The 14,165-nt window shown below is 35.7% G+C and overlaps 1 protein-coding gene across 1 annotated transcript; it reads left to right on the top strand.

The window, feature by feature from the left end:
- Positions 1 to 4,196: 4,196 nt before the first annotated feature.
- LOC145979625 (uncharacterized) lies at positions 4,197 to 13,087 on the top strand. The gene is made up of 4 exons (XM_083112591.1): positions 4,197 to 4,472; positions 6,611 to 7,742; positions 8,518 to 8,593; positions 13,056 to 13,087. The coding sequence occupies exons 1-4, from the start codon at positions 4,336 to 4,338 to the stop codon at positions 13,085 to 13,087; spliced, it is 1,377 nt and encodes a 458-aa protein (XP_082968717.1). The 5' UTR covers positions 4,197 to 4,335.
- Positions 13,088 to 14,165: the final 1,078 nt, after the last annotated feature.

Genomic DNA, 14,165 nt, shown 5'->3' with positions numbered 1-14,165 from the left:
CAATGTTAGTACTCCATGCAGTAATAGTAGACAGTCTACTATAACTTAAGTCTTAGATATACTTGTGGCTGTGTTCTGTTATTCTGAAAATTGAAAAGTCCTTGTTTGACTTAAATGTCCATTGTAGATAGATTATTGATTATAGCATTGTATAAATAAAAAGTGTGGACTTTTGGAAGAGGGGATGAGCAACCAGGTTAGTGTGGTCTAATGTGCCTCAGTCCCTGGAAGACAACTCAAGATTTAGCATTTAAAACTGAACTGATATTTGTTCAGATTGGGAAACATAGAATGGTGTGGTTTGGTTTTCCAAAGCCTGCATGAAATTGAGAGATAAGAACAAGGAGTGGATCACACATTGAAATTTTGAATCTTAAAGGGGGCATCATTTTCTATGGAGATATTTGGTGATGAAAAGTGTGAGTTTCATAAAGCATTTTCTACATGGTTATTGTAAAATTTTGGAGCATTAGAATGGTTTAGGTATGACCTCTTTGGTGTGATGCAATGGTAGCTGTTAAAGTATAGATACTGAACATGATTAGCAGGCTTAATGTGAATGAATACCTTTGAGGACACCATTCTCCTTTATGTTAATGTTTGTTGAAGGTGAACTCTCCTGAAAATGCTTTCAAGTTAAATTGACTATGAAAAACTTGTTAAGTTCATTAAGGTGGAAACAGTGGTGACGAGGGGGAACTGTTGCCCCCCACTTTATGCTACTTTTGCCTCCGCACTATGCTAAACCTTATCTACAAAGATAAATATACTGTTTTGCCCCCCAGTTTTGATACCTTGCCCCCTCAGTTTTGACACCCAATCGCTGCCACTGGGTGGAAATGTTCTCTCCATGTGACCAGGGGAAACGTTATGTTATTTATAAGGCAGAGAGTGATTAATAGTTTTAATGGTTGAGTGGAAGAGTTGCTGTTCTGTCTTCAATTACTATATAACAATAAATAAAACTACTGACTGCCACCCTCACTTCCACCTGCAAGGGTCCCGGGTTTAAATCCCATTCGGGCTTGGTTGTTTGTCAATGTCAATTCATCAAATTCATCATTTCATCACTCATCTCCATCTTCGTAAATTAGCCAAAAGGCACAAAACGCAAAGTAAAATAAACTCAATCAATCAATCAATCACTTCCACCTGATCCTACTCACCCAAGATGGGAGATCATCTAATTAGTTACAGGGTGATGTGAAAATCCTCAGTAGTTGTTGCGTGTTTTCATGACCTGGCCTGGCCCATTACTATCTTGTAGATGGCATGGAAGTGTTATTCTTGAAATCACAGATTGTTAGATAGAAAAACTATGTAACTCAGATGGATGCTGACAGAAGCTATTGATTTTTGGGGTTAGGGATGTTGATCCAGAAAATAGTTCTTAACCTATATCTGCTCTCAATTAAAGTTAATAGCCAATGCATGTTAAAGAGAAATGACAAGCAGCAAATGATTACTCAAAATGTATGGATTTCACCAATTAGAAAAACAACCACAGATTTATTATTTGTCATCATACGGATAAGGAAAATTACTATGAACATGAACTGGATATCGATATTTATTAACTATAAACAGGTATTTGAAATTCAAGACAGGAAAGAGTTAAATGAAACTATTCGAAATACAGACAACAAGCAGAAACTTGTGAGATTATTAATGATGACAAGAAATGCCAAAAAAACAAAAAGGAACTTGATAATGATGGGACATAAGAATTTGAATTCAACTGAGAAGTGGAACAAGATGGTGGATTATCACTTGTAATATCCTAGCTTCACACATTGTACTAAAAGTTCTCCATCAATGCTTCAAGGAAGCAGAATTTTCAATAAAACATGTCACATAAGTGTAGGAATGTATATAACTGTAAATGAACAGAAATCTAAACATATGTCAATGTCAGTATCAGAAACCAGCCACAGGATTTCAAGAAGACGGGAAAACCTTTAAAGGGTAAAGAGTTTTAAAATCTGGGATATTTGAATAGATATATGTGTGTGTGTGTGCAGAGAGGGGTTCAATACTAAAATAAAATTCAATTAAATATTTTTCTTCAATTTTCCAGTTTTACACATTTATTCATATCATGGAAAAATTATTTTATTATCTGTCAGGACCATAATTAACTACATATCTGCAATAGAATATATCTCCACACTATCCTATTATCAGCTTTTCTAAAAAAATGTCCTCACTATAATTCCTGATGCATTGCCAGGCCTAGGAACAGAATTCAATAGGTCAATGGTATTACTATGTGTGAAAATCATATAACACACAGGTTTTAAAAGAGTAAGATTATATTTATGGACCATTAAATTGATTAAATTAATTTGCTATCGATAGAGTTCTAACAATGGTAACAATGAATGAAACATTGAGTCACAATTTTGTAACTATGAAACATGATTCTTGCACTAAGAAAACTGCTAAAGGCAAGTAGAAAAAAACAAATCAAATATTGAAAAAAAAATTGCCAATGGCTGTAAGAAAACATTTCCATGCACATTGATGATGGAGAAAATTTATCTACGCCAAGGTATGTGTAATAAATTTTAGGCAAGTACAAAACATGTAAAATTTAGTTTTAATCTGGGAAAATACCAAAATTACATATTTTGTAGTTTGAAAGCTTGAAAGCAAAACAGTCTGTCTCTGTAACCTTCCCAAACATATTTACACACCTTTTGCTGCTTTCCTTTTCTGGTGTTATTGTTAAAATGAAAACTTCACAACCCCATAACTATGAAGTAACGTTGAAATGTGCGTATGCACTAGCAATAATCATTGACTACATCAATGAAAGATTCTGCCTACTTGCACAGTCATACATGTACACTCAATAAAGCTATGAACCAATTAACTTTTAATGTTCTTATTCATTGAGAGCCATCTCCTTCAAAATATCAAATATTACCATGCCACTTCACATTCCATTTGCTTACTTACTTCACAGTGTCGGCTGTTGGTCTCTAACAGAGACTGAGATTCAACTCCCTCAGTGTATTTTCCAAGGGCTCTCTCAGCACACAAAATTTGTGAGCAACTACCCCCAGGCATGCACTTCATCATAGTGTTGCAACTTACATATAGATTTTTCCTCCTCTCAGAAAAGGGAAATTAGATGGTACAAATCTGTATAACAAAGAGAAAAATGTTGGTGTTTTGTTTGAATGTAAAATATAAGGACATTGCCAGTAGAGAGCAACTGACAGTCAAACCGGGGGCCTTGGTAAAAGTCAAGTTAGGGAAGAAACAACCAGTACATGATGAAAAAGTTCCATAAAATGAGAAATACGATGGCCATTGTGAAAACTTTGTCAGATGTGAAACCTATTTCATGTACCTATAGATCTGAATGAACAAAGGGAAATTTGCTTTTTTAAATTTCAGACAGTGTAAAGTTCAGTGAGTTATGATGAACAAACGATGTGATATATTATGTAATTATAAATTTGTTTCTGTGCCATGCTTTATTAAAAAAAATTAACTTGTGTAGTGAACTTACAACATTGAACCTCTTATGAATAACCATAAATATTTCAAAACTCATTTTTATTTTTAATAGTAGACCAGCCAAAAGACCAGAATTGTGCATGGAATTTTAATAACAGGCACTCATGCTTAATCAATAAGTCATAGGTCTGAAAGAAATACTATGGTGGATGACACTAGAAATGTTGACCTTAAAGGTTATATCAAGGTCATATTGTAACCCAAAAACATCTAATCTCAAGGTCATCCAAATGTAATCATGGAATATATCAAACGAAAGATATTTTTAAGTCAGAATATTCATCTCAGATAGGGTGACCAGACGTCCTCTTTTATCCGGACATGTCCTCCTTTTTCGGTGTCTGTCCGGCGTCCGGGCGGATTTCTGAAAAATCGGAAAATGTCCTCCTTTTTGGACCATTGTCAATATACTGCTCATGAAATTGTTCCAAGCATAACGATCACCACTTGTTATTTTACGTCCAAAAACCTCACTTGGCGTGTTAAGTATTCGAGCAATGCTCACTGATCATCATCTGCGATCCGAACCACGAACACTTTACACGAATCAGTCATCAGATTCCAACTCCTCGTTGCTTTGCCCGCTGAACGCGTAGATACTGGATGCGTCCCACATGCAAGCGGAAACATATTTCTAATCTATTCTATTCTATTTCTAATCTGTGCGCATATAGCGTGTGTGCATTTAGTCTGTGCATTAACCTTGTTTACGAGTGCAGTTTTTCATTCGCCGCAAGTTTTATCTGTGATACACGTGGGTCATACGAGCGATACAGAAAAATGTGGTGAGAATTTTCTTTTCATGAAATGCCGAAGCGAAAGTGTAAATTCACTAACGATCTCGGAAGAAAATATCCTGCTTTTAAGGAAGGAAGAAACAAATATGAAGCTGAATGTAAGATATGCACTGCTGGAACTTACGTCTCAGTAGCAAACAAAGGTAGGTACATGTAATAATTCAAGTAGATAAATACGTAGTAAGAACACATGTTTGCATATGGAAAGTAATAGTCATGTTTCCAACATTGCAACCATTCATTACATTAAAATGTATTATCAAATAAAGCAAATTAAACACGACGTACTGAAAACGAAACCAAAATTTAAAATTATCGTTACAAGGGCTAGATTTAGTAGTGTTTACAATTTTAGATTGTTTGAGATTTAGTAGTGTTTATAATTGTAGATTGTTGGGTTTGGAGTGTTAGGTGTGATAAATCATTTGCAAGGTTTTTTTTTGGGTTTTTTTCTATAGTGTGTGCATACAGCCAAATTTTAAGAATAAATGGTGGAAGTACTTTAGGATGAAATAGCCTATATCTGTTGTTTGTTGTTTTCATACACTGAGACACATTTCATATTGCAAAAAGCATCGAAATCGATCGAATGCCACTTTTAATGCTAAAAAAATAGTGATGGAACGAAATTGCAATTATTATTAATCATAACACTATTCATTACATAGTACTTCATTGAGTAGCTATCATAAATAGGGTCAGGGAATTGACAAATCATCTTTTTTCTGGGCGTTGAAGAGAATACTAAACATGAAACTAGTCTGTTTCACTACAGTCAGAACCAGAAAATATTGTTTTTATTTTGCATTTTCTGCCCTTTTGGTTTTTAGTCCATTTTTGCAGTATTATTCCTGTTTTTGTTGCATTTTTAGTATCATTTTTTTCTCCCAGTTGTTTCAAGAATTTTAAATGCATTTGCTAGCATACCTTACATAAATTACCGGCAACAGTTAGATATAGCGAAAATACATTTCTTGAAATTTACAGGAGAAAAGACGGGAAAGTAGCCTACTTATGCAATTGAGTTTCTGTGCACTTTTGGAAGCTGGGAATAGTGTTTTTTCCATTCCTGCAATTTATTCGGCTGGTAAATAATGTAATTTTCGACATTCATGTATCTCCGTTGCACGATAGCTTGTGCCACCATTACCGTGGAATACGTGAATCAAATGTTCCGTGCCTTCGATTATGTAACCCCCTGTCAGTGTAGCAACCACGCGGTAGTTTTACAAGATGACGTGTGAGCGGTTTTTTTTTTTCAATTTAATTTTCTGTTTGCCTAACCTAACTGAACCTAACCTAACCTTCCGTGAATGGTTTGTGGATCAATTTTAGCCTAAAAACCATCATTTTTCAGTTAATAAGTGTTAGTGTAGCAACCACACAGTAGTTTTACAAGATAACGTGCGAGGTTTTTCTTTTTTTTTTTTTCAATTCAATTTTCTATGTTTGCCTAACCTAACCTTCCGTGAATGGTTTGTGGATCAATTTTCGCTTAAACAACCTTTGTGAATAGTTTGTGCGGCAATTATCGGTTCATAAGTTTGGTAACACTGCATATCAGCTGACGATAGACAGCGTGAATCAAGATTTGAAAAAAAAAGTAATCCCAAGTTGAAAAATGTTTCACTATGCATATGAGGTAAGTACAAATGAAATTAATTTGAAAATAAATGAGTTAAATGTGTTTTCGCTATATCTAACTAGAACCAAATTACCACACATGGTCATCTTATTAGCAAGTATGCCATTAATCATAAATATGGTCAATTCAAGAGGGCACTATTATTTTTAGGCCATGATTGTGAAGCGATTTTACAATACCGGGAGTTTCTCCAATTTGTTTCATATTCGACATACTCACTACTTTTGCTCTCCTAATCACGAATCTGCAGTTAAAATTTGGCGGTCACGCGTACAAATTGCAAAATAACCGAAATTAAGTGGTCTGTGATCAGCACAATTGCTCACGAAGCAAAACTGTATTTTCAGGTTCTGACTGACTACTGTCATGCAAGGCCCATTCTGAATGGAGGTGAATGACTTGTGGAGTATTTAAAATAACCTTGAAGTAAAATTATAGAAAATTACATTAGCACTTAACTGCTTTTTTTCCCTTTGCTTTCATAGTTTAAACCATGAAACTGATTTTATCAAATTATTCAACTACTCTTGTAATTTGTGAAAAAACAAGCTTTCATTGTTAAGGGGTGGTCTTTTTTTTTTTACATTTTTTAGGTCATCAACTTCCGAGCCCTAATATTAAAATTTTTTGTTGCAGGTAGTCAAGATTTGGAACATCATATTGCATCCCATAAACACAAGAAAAGCCTTCAGTGTTCCAGTTCATCAACTCCACTGGAAAAGATATTTCTTCAACAAGAGTCTACTTCAGCGCTAGCTCATCGTGTACTTGCAGCCGAGGGAGGTCTAGCATTTCATACAGTTAGGCACCATTTTAGCTACAGATCTATGGATTGTACACCAAAATTAAATCAAGTTATATACAGTGATTCAGATATTGCAAAGAAAGTATCGACAGGAAGAACAAAAACTCAGTGTATTATAAATAATGTTATTGCTCCACATTCCTTAGATGTAACTATTCAGTGTTTGAAGGGAATTTCTTGTTTTGGAGTATCAACTGATGGAAGTAACCATGGGTGTATGAAAATGTTTCCTATTCTAATACAGTACTACAATTACAAAGTGGGTGGCATCAAAACAAAAGTAATTGAACTAAAGACAACTCCAAATGAGAAAGCTGAAACCATAACAAGTTATGTTAAGGAAACATTAGAAAATCTAGGTTTGTCAGATAAGTGTGTAGCTTTTGCAGGGGACAATACAAATACTAATTTTGGAGGAGTCAATCGAAGAGAAGGGAAGAATATTTACAGCAACCTAAAGAAATCACTAAATGAGAATCTATTAGGTGTGGGTTGTCCAGCTCATATTTTACACAATGCTGTACAGCATGGAGCTGATAATTTATCAATAGACATAGAGTGTATAATCTTGAAAATGTACAATTATTTTTCAATTTATACTGTTAGAACAGAGGAGCTAAAGTCTTTCTGCGAGTTTGTTGATATTAATTACAAGCAATTGCTGTCCCATTCCAAAACAAGGTGGTTGTCACTTTTCCCTGCCATTGAAAGAGTGCTGGAAATGTTCACGGCATTAAAATCGTATTTCTTGTCACAACCTAAGCCACCTAAAATTCTAATTCAGTTCTTTGAAAACAGGTTAAGTAAAGCTTATTTGTTGCATTTACATTCAATTATGGGCATATTCCATTCTAAAATCCAAGAATTGGAAAAAGAGCAAAATTCTGTGCTTGAGATTATAGACATTCTTAGTTATGTTTGTCAGGTGTTGACGAATAGATTAGAAGGTAGCTTTCTTTGTTTAAAGGTAAGATAAATTATTGAAAGTGCTGAAAAAGATGGGTTTGTTAAAGAGGTAGAACAATTCATGAAGGATGCTATGTTGCTGTATGAGTCTTGTGTTGAATACATACAAAAGTGGTCACAAAGTTTTGATGAGTTTAAGTGTTTTAAGTGGATGAATTTAACAAATCTGAAGTACAGTGATGTTGAAGAATGTATGAAATACTTAGGGTCCAAAGCAATTCACATTGACGATGTTAACTGTTTTGACCAATTTTGTAACTTGAAGCAGTTTGTTAGTGGTAATCCTGAATTACAAAATATGAGCTGTAATGAGAAATGGACCACATATTTCCAATCAAGCAAGTCTTCTGACTGCCATTCTGAACTTCTAAAGATAGCAGAATATTTCTTTTCGATACCTGGACATAATGCAAATGTGGAGAGAATTTTCTCACTAATATCAACACAATGGACAGATGAAAGGAACAGGTTGAGTGTAGGTTCTGTAAAGGGGCTTATCATGATTCAATACAATTTCAAAGAATATTCTTGTATTGACTTCTACGATTATCTTTTAAAAACTCCAAAGTTGTTGGAAAAAATCAGATCATCTGATAAGTATGTGTAAGCAAACTGTAGGTAAGATTTTTATAGTGATTAAATTAAGATTAATGACAAATATCTTTGCATTTTTTGTGGTGTCCTCTTTTTTTGTGATTTGTCCTCCTTTTTCACCATGTCTGTCCTCTTTTTTTAATGTATGCATCTGGTCACCCTAATAATGAGTATTGAGGTAGATGTGTCCTCCAGGAAAAATAGAAGAAGAGTTAAAAATTAAGGATGGAGAGAGAAGGAAGCCAGGACTCCAAGAAAGTAAGTTGTGAGATAGGATAAAGCCAGAGCTCTAAGGAGAATAGACAGAGAGATAGATAAAAGTTAAAAGGCACAGACAATGTGCTCCAAGGGGAATAGATAGACAAATAGGAGTATACAAGTACACAAAGGAGAATTGAGAGTAGGATAATGAGTATGGGTGGGTATAAGCGGAGGTGAGGACTTGAAGAAGAATGGAGGAATAGATAAAATTCAGGTTATGTGACAAAAGGAAGTCAGGCCTCTAAGAGAAATGTGAGTATGGTGGAGATAGGAGAATATGAAACATTTAAGAAGGATGGCGAAAGAAGTTAAGTTTTTGAAAGGAGATAAAAGGAAGCCAGGCCACCAAGTGTAATGAATTGTAATATTTATACTAAATCTACATTTTCAGTATATATTGCGTAAGTGAAGCGTCTCAAATAAACACACATAGTTCTTGGTCCTGCCACTAGATGGCAGTTCTTTCTCCCTCTGTTATTGATATTTGCTGCCCCTAGTGGCAAGACCTTGTATTAGATTTTCAAGTATGTAGCAAGCAAAATTCTCAATTCACTTGGCATTGATGCAGCGATTGGGAACGTCAAACTTCTATCACTGTGGCCTTGCTTGGCTACTTGACTGTATACCAGGAAGTACGGTTACCTCATGCCATGCTGCACAAAGAAGATGCCATTTGCATTTTTATGGTATGCACATGTCTTCGTATATTTTGATGCAATGGATTGGACTATTCAGGCAATTGTTCTTGTAGCATTAAATCCAGTTAATGCGAATTACAGGTTCATTATGTTTTGTGACCTTTTTGAACTTATAATTAGTGAACAGTGCTCCTTAAAAGACTAGGTCATGTACGAACCCCAATGTGCGTGATCATGCTCATGAACTTGCTACGTACGTTTCGATGATTAGAATGCCGAAACAAGATTAAGAATTGTCATTGTAAATGATGTTCACCCACTAATTCGCATGTCGCTTTATAACTATTGATAGACCAAGAAAGCTGAATTACGTGAATCAATTACCTAAAAACAACTTCCTAAATCAAAGATTAGATGCTTCACCTACCTTTTCTTGTAGCATTAAAGGGGTAAAATTAGTATTTTGAAATTGAAAGAGAGAAGGCATGATGTATGAACCCATGTCCTTGTTGATTGATGTAAATATTCTAGTCTACATGTGTGACTTCTAAACGTAGCTTTAAACACACATATTTTTTCTTAACGTGTGTGTGTGTTAATGTAAAATAAATCAAAACCACGTAACGAAACAAAATTGTAAAAATACTGAGAAAAACAAAAATGTTCTACGCGTCAAAGATTGTTGACATTTTTAAAATTCTTGATTGATTGTTGGGTTGAGTATTATTAAATCTAGTATATAGTGTTGTTTAGTGGTTGCTCGATTGCTAACTAACTGTAGATTAGATAAATCTCTGACTAAAAAAGAAAAGGAACACACACTTCACAATTACAGCCTTACGTCTCCATGTTGGCTCTTGTGTCCCTTTGTAATGCGTAAGTTAAGGATGATTATTTCTTGTCGGTATTTAATCTGTTGCTTTTGAAAGAGATATTTTTGCAAAAAAGGGAATCATTAATGAATAATTGTCTTTGGTGTTTACCCAAAAATAAGAAAATTGAGATTGGTCGTCTCCTTACATTATTTTTCTTCCTTTCAAAGTTGGGGCATGGGTACTCGCACTCCCCCCCTTTTTTTTTCTTCCTGAGCTTTGAATGCTTATCGTAAAATTGCAGACTCAATGCGAGACAAGCATGAATACGTATAATTTGTAATTTCCTGGGTTAGTTTCAAAACCGTTTATGATTCTATTGCCCTTTTTGTGCATCTTCCTCCAAACTATCTGGGTCTAGATTTGGAAATTCACCCAGCCGTTACACAAGCTGAATGGAAGGTGAGATGGAATGATGTGAGGTCTCCAAAGAGAATGGGGGAGAATTATCTATTGGGGAAATTAACAGGAGGCTGCTTGGCCTCCAATGAGAATTGTAGGTGAGTTAGGAGGTTGTGTGGTCTCCAAGGAGAATGCAAAAATAATTTAAGATTAGAGAAGGGAGCCTGGCCTTCTAGACGAATGAGGGTGAGAGAATAGCCTATGAGACTTCCAAAGACAAATGATAGAACAAAACAAGATTAATTAGGAAAGCCTGGTTTCAAAGAAGAATGAAAACGGAGATAGAGTGTTGTGAGGCCTCCCAAAAGAATGGAAGAAGGGTTATATATTGGAAAAAGTGAGAGGAGGAAGCCTGTCGTCAAAATATAGGAGGGTGAGAGAGGTGGCTGTGAGACTTCCAAACAGTAACCTTGGAACAATAACTTCAGGAAATCTGGCCTCCAAACAGAATGGAGGGTGGGTAAGGTTGATTGGAGGCCTCCTGAGGAGAATGGAAGAGGTATTATATATTGGGTAGTGGCAGTAGGAAGCCTGGCCTCCAAATAAAATGGAGGATCAGAAAGGAGGCTCTGAGGCCTCCAAAGAGAATGGCAGAAGAGTTATGTAATGTGGAAAGCAACAGATAGAAGCCTGGCATACAAATAGAATGGAGGGTGAGAAGAAAGGTTCTCAGACCTCCAAGAAAAATGTAGGAAAAAGTAAGATTACTGAAAGAGACAGAAGAAGAATGAAGATTTAAAATATGTATATATAATACAAGGATGCTGCCTATCGCCTACTTTGTTTAATATTTATTTAGAAGATATAGTGAAAACTTGTTTCCAGGGCACAGGAGGTGTCAAATTAGGAGGAAGAAGAATAAACTGCATAAGATTTGCTGATGACATGGCATTATTCGCTGAGGATGAAATAACCATAAATAGTATGTTAGAAGAGTTAAACAGCAGCTGTGAGCAGTATGGGATGAAGATTAATGTAAAGAAGACAAAGGCAATGGTTATAGGACGGAAACCAAGGAATATTAATGTGAGAGCAAACAGTGAAAGAATCCAGCAAGTGGATAGTTTCAAGTACCTCGGATGCACTATAAGCAGTGACATGAGCTGCAACCAAGAAGTGAAAATGAGAATCACAATAGCAAAAGAAGCTTTCAATAGAAGAAAAAATGTTTTTTGTGGACCCATGGACATAGGTCTAAGGAAGAGATTAGTGAAATGTTTTGTGTGGAGTGTAGCACTATATGGTGCAGAAACCTGGACGTTGAGAAGAAATGAAGAGAAACGACTCGAAGCTTTTGAAATGTGGACATGGCGAAAAATGGAGCGTGTAAAATGGACGGACAAGGTAAGAAACGAAGCCGTACTGAAAAGAGTTGGTGAAAAAAGATCTATACTGGAGACCATCAAGAAGAGGAAAAGAAACTGGTTAGGACACTGTCTAAGAAGAAACTGCCTGCTAAGAGATGCCTTGGAGGGAATGGTTGAAGGAAGAAAAGTCCGTGGAAGAAAGAGATATCAGCTTATGGATGATATTAAATTAACTGGGTCGTATGCTATTACGAAGCGTAAGGCAGAGAACAGGGAAAGCTGGAGATTGCAGTGAAAAACCTGCCAATTAGGCAGAAAACAATGAATGAATGAATATAATATATATACAGATGTCATTTTAATGGCGCCCACGGGTCACGAAAACGTATAGAGGGAATCAAAACAAAACAACTTTTCTCAATAACATTTTCGTCGTTGGTGTGTCGATTCGACACTACAGCCGTTCAAAAAAGACCGTTTTGCCGCCTGGATGCTGGCAACCCAAGACAACATTTGATCATAATTGTGATGTCATTTCCTGCGGCGAAATGGTGCACGGCAGGGTTTGCAAGGAACACACAAATTTTGTGAAAATGAAAAAAAATACTAACCACATCATTAGTTGTAAAACGAAGCTAGAAACGCGTCCAGTAGACTGAACATCATAGCCTACCAGTCAGAAGATCAGCAGTCATCTAAGGGGGAAGGGGGAAGTGAACCAATGATACGAAAAAAAGGTAAAAAAACGTATTCAAAATGAAGTGTCAATATCGGAGTTTGTCTCAGCCTACATGTCAAATATCAACAACAATAAATTTTATTAGACTTACAGCTTACATGTGGCTGTTTACACTCAGCTACATGTCAAATATTTGCAAATCTCGTTGCAAGGTTGATATCTACAGGTTTGTGTCCAAATGCCTCGTGGTACTTTTGTGCTGATAATGAAAGTATCCAAGGTCCACGTTGTTACATTATGGGTAAAACACGTGCAACCACAGTAACAATGTAATGATGAATCAGTAGTAAATATACTGCCCTGTTCACAGTTGCAAACTATTACATGTGTATCCGGTGCATAGATAATCACAGTCGTCAGAGAGCTTGTATTACTACTACTTATATCCATGTATAACCATTTTTGCCACTTCCTTCATAATGCCCTGAATATACATTATATTATGGGTTGCTTACCTTTGGAATTTTGAGTTCTTTGATTTCTATTTTGTCATATGTTCAGTGTCTCACAGACAACTAGTATCAGAAGGATGAAGTGGATAGACGAAATTGTAAATGCCAACTTGGTAACTAGATTTGCAAATATTTGACATGTAAGCTGAGACAAAATTCAATATGACCACTTCCATTTGAATTCTATATTCTTACTACAATTTTTTGTATCGTTTGTTTACTTCCTGTTAGGTTACAGAATGTGTTTTCTCATTTTGTTTTACGGTACATAATGTGGCTGATTGTAACTATGTCAGTTTAATAGAATATGTATGTTCCTGACAACCCTGGAACACATCGCTTCACGACGAGATATGACGTCACAAATGAAATCAAATGTTGTGTGTGGTTGCCAGCATTCAGGTGGCAAAATGGGCTTTTTTGAACGACTGTAGCGCTGTAATGATTCACCAACGAAAAAAGTGTTAATGAGAGAAGTTGTTTGTTTTGATGCCCTCTATACGTTTCCATGGCCCGTGGGCGCCATTAAAATGACACCCTGTATATATATTTGAGGAAGATTTATATATTGGGGAAAGTGAGAGGAGGAAGCCTGGGATCAAAATAAAATGGAGGGTGAGAGAGAAGGAAGTGAAGCATCCAAATTAATGGAAGAAGAATTAAATATTAGTGAAGAGGAAAGATGTAATCCGAGGCTCAAAGGGGGACAGATAATGGGATAAAAATAGGGATAAGAGAATTAAGGAAGACAGACCTCTGAGGAGAATGAAGATGTAGATAAGAAGTAAGGATGGTGAGATAACAGGATGTGAGGCCTACAAGGAGAACGGGAGAAGAATTTAAAATTTTTGAAAATGATAGAAGGAAGCTAGGGCTGCAAGGTGAATTAACTGTGAGATAAACTTAGGGATAAGAGAATGAAGAAAGCCGGGATTCTAAGAAGAATGAAGATATAAGATGTATGGAAGGTGAAATAAGAGGATGCAATTCCTCCAAATTGTATAGAAGGACACATGATTGTGATGTGATAAGGAAGGAAATGGAGTAAAGGATGCAGTTTATAGAGGAAGATAGAAGTCTGAAATTCCTCTTAAAATAATCTTCTTTATAGTTATACCTATTATAATTTGGGGGATTTGGAAATTGATTAGTACCTCTA

Source organism: Lepisma saccharinum, chromosome 26, assembly GCF_977018435.1.
Source record: "Lepisma saccharinum chromosome 26, izLepSacc3.1, whole genome shotgun sequence".
Classification (NCBI taxonomy): domain Eukaryota; kingdom Metazoa; phylum Arthropoda; class Insecta; order Zygentoma; family Lepismatidae; genus Lepisma; species Lepisma saccharinum.
Note: the sequence above shows the minus strand (reverse complement) of the source record. Positions and strands in the feature narration are given on the sequence as shown.

Excerpts from the sequence above, each read along its gene's own strand:
- LOC145979625 (XM_083112591.1), top strand. The coding sequence starts at position 4,336 with ATGCCGAAGCGAAAGTGTAAATTCACTAACGATCTCGGAAGAAAATAT. Across the intron at positions 4,473-6,610 it reads TCAGTAGCAAACAAAGGTAG|TCAAGATTTGGAACATCATA; the intron begins GTACATGTAATA and ends TGTTGCAGGTAG. Across the intron at positions 8,594-13,055 it reads GAAGCCAGGACTCCAAGAAA|TGTCTCACAGACAACTAGTA; the intron begins GTAAGTTGTGAG and ends TCATATGTTCAG.